The sequence below is a fragment of the Oncorhynchus gorbuscha genome, unplaced genomic scaffold, assembly GCF_021184085.1.
Source record: "Oncorhynchus gorbuscha isolate QuinsamMale2020 ecotype Even-year unplaced genomic scaffold, OgorEven_v1.0 Un_scaffold_510, whole genome shotgun sequence".
In the NCBI taxonomy this organism is placed as follows: Eukaryota; Metazoa; Chordata; class Actinopteri; order Salmoniformes; family Salmonidae; genus Oncorhynchus; species Oncorhynchus gorbuscha.
The window spans coordinates 627,862-636,818 of record NW_025745342.1 but is presented as its reverse complement, the minus strand read 5'-3'; the positions used below and the strand labels follow the sequence as shown (position 1 = coordinate 636,818).

Genomic DNA, 8,957 nt, shown 5'->3' with positions numbered 1-8,957 from the left:
AATAATATAGAAACACATGACTGAAGCAGATGATGTTCAGTGGTCAAAACAGAACAGGTGTTTATCTATAGAGGCCCAGTCCAGGAGAAGCACTTCTCATTAACAATCTCCAATCAGAAACCCATTATGGGTCAATAATTACCTCACAGAGAGAGGAGAGGTCATCAGAACACTTATTAAGAACACGAGAACATGTACGTGTTCCGGCTCATACAAACACAATCCATGGACCGGGCCCATAGAACAGGTCCATTATGACGGCATGATGGGTGGACTGGCGGCCAATGTGAGAGGACCCACCAGTCACATGACCAGGGTTAAAGGTTCCGAGACTGTTCTAGTCATTCTATTTCTGTTTCCACCTCTCTGATCCCTCCCAACACGCCTCATGATTCCACTACTAAACATAGACCTAGAACGCCTGCCTGTCTGCCCATTATGACATCGTTGACATGAATAGGGAGGCCCGTTCTACTCCTTCGACATTCCTCTGTTTACAAATGGACATGAGATATATATATCGTCATGGTAACAAAATGCATAGTCTGTCTTCAATACAGTAGGATGTTATGTTTGGTTTAAAGCCCCCCCCCCAATGGGATTTCTGGAACCATATTCATAAAGAATGTCAGAGTAAGAGTGCTGATTTAGGATCAGTTTGGCCGTTTAGATTATAATGAATAAGAGAGGGCACCTGATCCTAGACCAGCAGCCCGATTCTGAGACCTGCTTTATGTACACAGTCCCTGGTGCTTCAGAACTCCCAGCAAAGTGCTTGGTCACCATCCAACTCCAAGTCATTATTACTGTGGTCTGATTGACAGCTGTCTGATGGAATAACAAGATAATACTGAAAAGTTATAAACAATCAACTGTTTAACAACGAGCAGTAAAACACACCACTTCACTGGTCTGGTAGAGATATGGAGTCTGTTGACATTATTATTATTATTTTTATCCACAATAAACCTTAATTTTGGGAAGAATATTGAAAAGGAAAAAAAAAAAACAGTACACAGTTTGTACATCCTTCAGCCTCCAAGATGCAGGAAGAGGAATGTGGAACACCAAAGAGGATGTAGAACCATTCTCCTTAGCAACCAAGATGCAGGAAGAGGAACGTGGAACACCAAAGAGGATGTAGAACCATTCTCCTTAGCAACCAAGGGGGGGAAAAAATGACAACTTCTACTCACAAAATAGATAGCCTGGTCCCAGATCTGTTTGTGTTACCATGCCAACTACATCGCTGTCGTGGACGAGACAAACGTGACATTGAGTTCGTGGCAAGGAGTTGATGACAGCACAAAAACAGACTGGAACTCAGGCTACAAAGCGGAGCGACACAACAGCCTTAAAACAGAGGCTCTCTGTTAGAGCTGCAACACACAGAGCCATCTGCAATCAGCAACTTCACAACGACGTCGCTCGTCTCTTCCCCCACCAGGCCTCTCTGGGAGGGACTAGGGGTTAGAGGTCAAGGGTTAGAGGGCGTAAGGATCCGGTGACGGAGAGATCCAGTGTCGTCCCATGAGGTGCCACCCCCCCCCCGAGGCCCTAGGAACCCCAAAACGATCCAACTCCATCCCTGTGACACCAAGCAGGACATGAGAGCTGGAGAAAGCCGTTCTATGGTCAGAAGGCACCGTATCATGACATCATCATTCTGGAACCATACAGAGGGAGGCTATTGGCTGTTTCTCCTGTTCTCTCCTCTGTCTGTCCATTCATCAATATCTCTAGTCTCTCTTCTCCACTTCTCTCCTTTGCCCATCGCCCCTTCCATGTCTTTGCTCCATCTCTCGTCTTCTCCCCTCTTTCTGTGTCTCTGGACTGGTGGGGTCAGTACCTCAGTACCAGGTCAGGGCTGAACACCACGGAGTGTCTGGGTATAAGATACAATGGACAGACCTGAACCTGAGGGGGAGAGATGGGGAGGGGGAGAGAGGGAGAGATGGGGAGGGAGAGATGGGGGAGGGGGGAGAGAGGAGGGGGAGAGAGAGAGAGGGGGAGAGAGGAGGGAGAGGGAGAGAGGGGGAGAGAGGAGGGAGAGGGAGAGAGGAGGGAGAGAGGAGGGAGAGGGGAGAGGGGGAGGGGGAGAGAGAGAGGGGGAGAGAGGGGCAGAGAGGAGGGAGAGGGAGAGAGAAGGAGGGGGGAGGGGGAGAGAGGGGGAGAGAGGAGGGAGAGGGAGAGAGGGGGAGAGAGGAGGGAGAGGGAGAGAGGAGGGAGAGGGGAGAGATGGGGGGAGGGGGAGAGAGAGAGGGGAGAGAGGGGCAGAGAGGAGGGAGAGGGAGAGAGAAGGAGGGGGAGGGGGAGAGAGAGAGGGGGAGAGAGGAGGGAGAGGGGGAGGGGGAGGGAGAGAGGAGGGAGGGGGAGGGGGAGAGAGAGAGGGGGAGAGAGGAGGGAGAGGGGGGGAGGGAGAGAGGAGGGAGGGGGAGAGAGAGGGGGGAGAGAGGGAGGGAGGGGAGAGGGGGAGAGAGGAGGGAGAGGGAGAGAGGAGGGAGAGGGAGGGAGAGGGGAGAGATGGGGGAGGGGAGAGAGAGAGGGGGAGAGAGGGGCAGAGAGGGAGGGAGAGGGAGAGAGAAGGAGGGGGAGGGGGAGAGAGGGGGAGAGAGGAGGGAGAGGGAGAGAGGGGAGAGAGAGGAGGGAGAGGGAGAGAGGAGGGAGAGGGAGAGATGGGGGAGGGGGAGAGAGAGAGGGGGAGAGAGGGGCAGAGAGGAGGGAGAGGGAGAGAGAGGAGGAGGGGGAGGGGGAGAGAGGGGGAGAGAGGAGGGAGAGGGAGAGAGAGAGGGGGCAGAGAGGAGGGAGAGAGAGAGAAGGAGGGGAGAGGGAAGAGATGGGGAGAGAGGAGGGAGAGGGAGAGAGAGGGGCAGAGACGGGGGGAGGGGGAGAGAGAGAGGGGGAGAGAGGAGGGAGAGGGAGAGAGAGAGACGGGGGAGGGGGAGAGAGAGAGGAGGAGAGAGGAGGGAGAGGGAGAGAGAGGGGCAGAGAGGGGGAGGGAGAGAGAAGGAGGGGAGAGGGAAGAGATGGGGAGAGAGGGAGGGAGAGGGAGAGAGAGGGGCAGAGAGGGGAGTGGGGAGAGAAGGAGGGAGAGGGAAGAGATGGGGAGAGAGGGGGAGAGGGAGAGAGAGGGGCAGAGAGGGGGAGTGGGGAGAGAGGAGGGAGAGGGAGAGAGGGGCAGAGAGGGGGGGGAGAGAGAAGGAGGGGAGAGGGAAGAGATGGGGAGAGAGGAGGGAGAGGGAGAGAGGAGGGAGAGGGAGAGAGAGGGGCAGAGAGGGGGAGGGAGAGAGAAGGAGGGGAGAGGGAAGAGATGGGGAGAGAGGAGGGAGAGGGAGAGAGAGGGGGGCAGAGGGGGGGGAGAGGGGGAGAGAGGAGGGAGGGAGAGATGGGGGAGTGGGGAGGGAGAGGGAGAGATGGGGGAGTGGGGAGAGAGAGAGGGGGAGAGAGGAGGGAGAGGGGCAGAGAGGGGGAGGGAGAGAGAAGGAGGGGAGAGGGAAGAGATGGGGAGGGAGGGAAAGAGAAAGAGGGAGAGGGAAGAGATGGGGAGGGAGGGAAAGAGAAAGAGGGAGAGGGGGAGTGAGAGAAGGGAGAGGGAGGGAGAGAGAAGGAGGGGAAAGAGAGAGAAGGGAGGGAGTAGGGGGAGAGAAAGAAGTGAGAGAAGGGAAATTAATTTGACACTGCATGGAAACTGCCTGCTGTGACTTTTAATACAACAACTTGAAAACACATAATAGAGAGAGTTTTGCTCACAAACACTCACTTAGACAATGTAGGCTCTCAAAATACACACACACATAAACCCTATATTACCTGGTAGGGTCTTCGTCCAATGAGAGCGCTCCTCTTATATTGATTATGTTTCTCTTACTGTCAAACGTTCCATAACTCAGAGTCACCTGAAACGGCAACACACACACACACACACACACACACACACACACACACACACACACACACACACACACACACACACACACACACACACACACACACACACACACACACACACACACACACACACACACACACACAGCATTAAATAAATGAGAAATTCCATTCAGTAGGCTAGTATTTATCACTGTGCTCCATTGGCTAGTATTTATCACTGTGTTCCATTGGCTAGTATTTATCACTGTGTTCCATTGGCTAGTATTTATCACTGTGTTCCATTGGCTAGTATTTATCACTGTGTTCCATTGGCTAGTATTTATCACTGTGTTCCATTGGCTAGTATTTATCACTGTGTTCCATTGGCTAGTATTTATCACTGTGTTCCATTGGCTAGTATTTATCACTGTGTTCCATTGGCTAGTATTTATCACTGTGTTCCATTGAAGCTTAACAGGGTCCATACTCCATAGTAGTATTACTGTGTGTGTGTATGTGTGTGTATACGTGTGTGTGTGTGTGTATATATGTGTGTGTGTGTGTGTATACAGTGAGGCAAAAAAGTATTTAGTCAGCCACCAATTGTGCAAGTTCTCCCACTTAAAAAGATGAGAGAGGCCGGTAATTTTCATCATAGGTACACTTCAACTATGACAGACAAAAGAGAAGAAAAAATCCTGAAAATCACATTGTAGGATTTTTAATGAATTTATTTGCAAATGATGGTGGAAAATAAGTATTTGGTCAATAACAAAAGTTTATCTCAATACTTTGTTATATACCCTTTGTTGGCAATGACAGAGGTCAAACGTTTTCTGTAAGTCTTCACAAGGTTTTCACACACTGTTGCTGGTATTTTGGCCCATTCCTCCATGCAGATCTCCTCTAGAGCAGTGATGTTTTGGGGCTGTTGCTGGGCAACACGGACTTTCAACTCCCTCCAAATATTTTCTATGAGGTTGAGATCTGGAGACTGGCTAGGCCACTCCAGGACCTTGAAATGCTTCTTACGAAGCCACTCCTTCGTTGCCCGGGCGGTGTGTTTGGGATCATTGTCATGCTGAAAGACCCCAGCCACGTTTCATCTTCAATGCCCTTGCTGATGGAAGGAGGCTTTTCACTCAAAATCACATGCTACATGGCCCCATTCATTCTTTCCTTTACACGGATCAGTCGTCCTGGTCCCTTTGCAGAAAAACAGCCCCAAAGCATGAGGTTTCCACCCCATGCTTCACAGTAGGTATGGTGTTCTTTGGATGCAACTCAGCATTCTTTATCCTCCAAACACGACAAGTTGAGTTTTTACCAAAAGTTCTATTTTGCTTTCATCTGACCATATGACATTCTCCCAATCTTCTTCTGGATCATCCAAATGCTCTCTAGCAAACTTCAGACGGGCCTGGACATGTACTGGCTTAAGCAGGGGGACACGTCTGGCACTGCAGGATTTGAGTCGCTGGTGGCGTAGTGTGTTACTGATGGTAGGCTTTGTTTCTTTGGTCCCAGCTCTCTGCAGGTCATTCACTAGGTCCCCCGTGTGGTTCTGGGATTTTTGCTCACCGTTCTTGTGATCATTTTGACTCCACGGGGTGAGATCTTGCATGGAGCCCCAGATTGAGGGAGATTATCAGTGATCTTGTATGTCTTCCATTTCCTAATATTTGCTCCCACAGTTGATTTCTTCAAACCAAGCTGCTTACCTATTGCAGATTCAGTCTTCCCAGCCTGGTGCAGGTCTACAATTTTGTTTCTGGAGTGTGACGGTTTGAGGTTGTGGACAGGTGTCTTTTATACTGATAACAAGTCAAACAGGTGCCATTAATACAGGTAACGAGTGGAGGACAGAGGAGCCTCTTAAAGAAGAAATTACAGGTCTGTGAGAGCCAGAAACCTTGCTTGTTTGTAGGTGACCAAATACTTACTTTCCACCATAATTTGCAAATAAATTCATTAAAAATCCTACAATGTCATTTTCTGGATTTTACAGGCCTCTCTCATCTTTTTAAGTGGGAGAACTTGCACAACTGGTGGCTGACTAAATATTTTTTTTGCCCCACTGTACGTGTGTGTGTGTATGTGTGTGTGTTTATATGTGTATGTGTGTGTGTGTGTGTATATGTGTGTGTGTGTATATGTGTGTGTGTGTGTGTGTGTGTGTGTGTGTGTGTGTGTGTGTGTGTGTGTGTGTGTGTGTGTGTGTGTGTGTGTGTGTGTGTGTGTGTGTGTGTGTGTGTGTGTGTGTGTGTGTGTGTGTGTGTTTATATGTGTGTGTGTGTGTGTACCTGGTGGTGTATCTGTGTCGGTGACACCAGCTGAAGGTTCTCCAGGTGAGAGTGGAACAGTGGGGAGCGGATAAGACCCACCCCTAGCAACGCCTCGATGATGTAACCAACCGTACAGTCGTCAGGGAGATGAATACGATCAGCTGTTGTCATGAAATTACCTCCACTGGGGACCAGGAGAGACAGAGTGGAAAGAGGAGAGAGAGAGAGAGACTGTATTTACAATGGGGTTTGTTCTTCAGTGGTTGCCCTTTTCTCGTGGCAACAGGTCACAAATCTTGCTGCTGTGATGGCACACTGTGGAATTTCACCCAGTAGATCTGTGTAATCTGGGGGAAATATGTCTCTCTAATATGGTCATACATTGGGCAGGAGGTTAGGAAGTGCAGCTCAGTTTCCACCTCATTTTGTGGGCAGTGAGCACATAGCCTGTCTTCTCTTGAGAGCCATGTCTGCCTACGGCGGCCTTTCTCAATAGCAAGGCTATGCTCACTGAGTCTGTACATAGTCAAAGCTTTCCTTAATTTTGGGTCAGTCACAGTGGTCAGGTATTCTGCCGCTGTGTACTCTCTGTGTAGGGCCAAATAGCATTCTAGTTTGCTCTGTTTTTTGTTAATTCTTTCCAATGTGTTAAGTAATTATCTTTTTTGTTTCTCATGATTTGGTTGGGTCTAATTGTGCTGTTGTCCTGGGGCTCTGTAGGGTGTGTTTGTGTTTGTGAACAGAGCCCCAGGACCAGCTTGCTTAGGGACTCTTCTCCAGGTTCATCTCTCTGTAGGTGATGGCTTTGTTATGGAAGGTTTGTGAATCGCTTCCTTTTAGGTGGTTGTAGAATTTAACGGCTCTTTTCTGGATTTTGATAATTAGTGGGTATCAGCCTAATTCTGCTCTGCATGCATTATTTGGTGTTTTACGTTGTACACGGAGGATATTTTTGCAGAATTCTGCGTGCAGAGTCTCAATTTGGTGTTTGTCCCATTTTGTGAAGTCTTGGTTGGTGAGCGGACCCCAGACCTCACAACCATAAAGGGCAATGGGCTCTATGACTGATTCAAGTATTTTTAGCCAAATCCTAATTGGTATGTTGAAATTTATGTTTCTTTTGATGGCATAGAATGCCCTTCTTGCCTTGTCTCTCAGATCGTTCACAGCTTTGTGGAAGTTACCTGTGGCGCTGATGTTTAGGCCAAGGTATGTATAGTTTTTTGTGTGCTCTAGGGCAACAGTGTCTAGATGGAATTTGTATTTCTGGTCCTGGTGACTGGACCTTTTTTGGAACACCATTATTTTGGTCTTACTGAGATTTACTGTCAGGGCCCAGGTCTGACAGAATCTGTGCATAAGATCTAGGTGCTGCTGTAGGCCCTCCTTGGTTGGTGACAGAAGTACCAGATCATCAGCAAACAGCAGACATTTGACTTCGGATTCTAGCAGGGGGAGGCCGGGTGCTGCAGACTTTTCTAGTGCCCGCGCCAATTCGTTGATATATATGTTGAAGAGGGTGGGGCTTAAGCTGCATCCCTGTCTAACCCCACGACCCTGTGTGAAGAAATGTGTGTGTTTTTTTGCCAATTTTAACCGCACACTTGTTGTTTGTGTACATGGATTTTATAATGTCGTATGTTTTACCTCCAACACCACTTTCCATCAGTTTGTATAGCAGACCCTCATGCCAGATTGAGTCGAAGGCTTTTTTGAAATCAACAAAGCATGAGAAGACTTTGCCTTTGTTTTGGTTTGTTTGGTTGTCAATTAGGGTGTGCATGGTGAATACATGGTCTGTTGTACGGTAATTTGGTAAAAAGCCAATTTGACATTTGCTCAGTACATTGTTTTCATTGAGGAAATGTACGAGTCTGCTGTTAATAATAATGCAGAGGATTTTCCCAAGGTTACTGTTGACACATATTCCACGGTAGTTATTGGGGTCAAATTTGTCTCCACTTTTGTGGATTGGGGTGATCAGTCCTTGGTTCCAAATATTGGGGAAGATGCCAGAGCGAAGTATGATGTTAAAGAGTTTTAGTATAGCCAATTGGAATTTGTTGTCTGTATATTTGATCATTTCATTGAGGATACCATCGACATCACAGGCCTTTTTGGGTTGAAGGGTTTTTATTTTGTCCTGTAACTCATTCAATGTAATTGGAGAATATTTATGCTTATTCATTTTATCTTGTGTCCTTTAACTATTTATACATTGTATATATATATATATAATATGACATTTGTAATGTCTTTACTGTTTTTAAACTTCTGTATGTGTAATGTTTACTGTAAATTTTTGTTGTTTTTCACTTTATATATTCACTTTGTATGTTGTCTACCTCACTTGCTTTGGCAATGTTAACACATGTTTCCCATGACAATAAAGCCCTTGAATTGAATTGAGACTATGTCATGTGTGGAAACAGCCTACTGAATTCCAAAATAAGCACACTTATGTACGCAAACTCACAGAAAAGCAGGAGAATAACCCACTGTGTCTCAAAATACACACACACGCACACACACACACACACACACACACACACACACACACACACACACACACACACACACACACACACACACACACACACACACACACACACACACACACACACACACACACACACACACACACACACACACACACACACCTGGCCCAGGGGCTCATCTTGAGGGCGAGACCTCGACTAACACAGAACCCTGCTCCTCCTGTGGCAAACCAGAAACGCACTGGACGCTGAAAGCACACAACATGCATACATAATACACACAATATTACTAACATGTAATAAACAC

At 47.8% G+C, this 8,957-nt stretch overlaps 1 protein-coding gene across 2 annotated transcripts in view; it reads right to left on the bottom strand.

The window, feature by feature from the left end:
- Nucleotides 1-1,431: 1,431 nt before the first annotated feature.
- The window catches only part of LOC124018428 (beta-1,3-N-acetylglucosaminyltransferase lunatic fringe-like), a 47,881-nt gene continuing 40,355 nt past the window's right edge, over nt 1,432-8,957 (bottom strand). For both annotated transcript variants that reach the window (XM_046333736.1, XM_046333737.1), the window contains 4 exons: nt 8,813-8,898; nt 6,171-6,336; nt 3,811-3,896; nt 1,432-1,917 (listed from right to left, as the gene is read on the bottom strand). In XM_046333736.1, the coding sequence (XP_046189692.1) occupies nt 1,851-1,917; nt 3,811-3,896; nt 6,171-6,336; nt 8,813-8,898 (405 nt within the window). In that variant the 3' untranslated portion in view covers nt 1,432-1,850. The remainder of the gene's footprint in view (nt 1,918-3,810; nt 3,897-6,170; nt 6,337-8,812; nt 8,899-8,957) is intronic.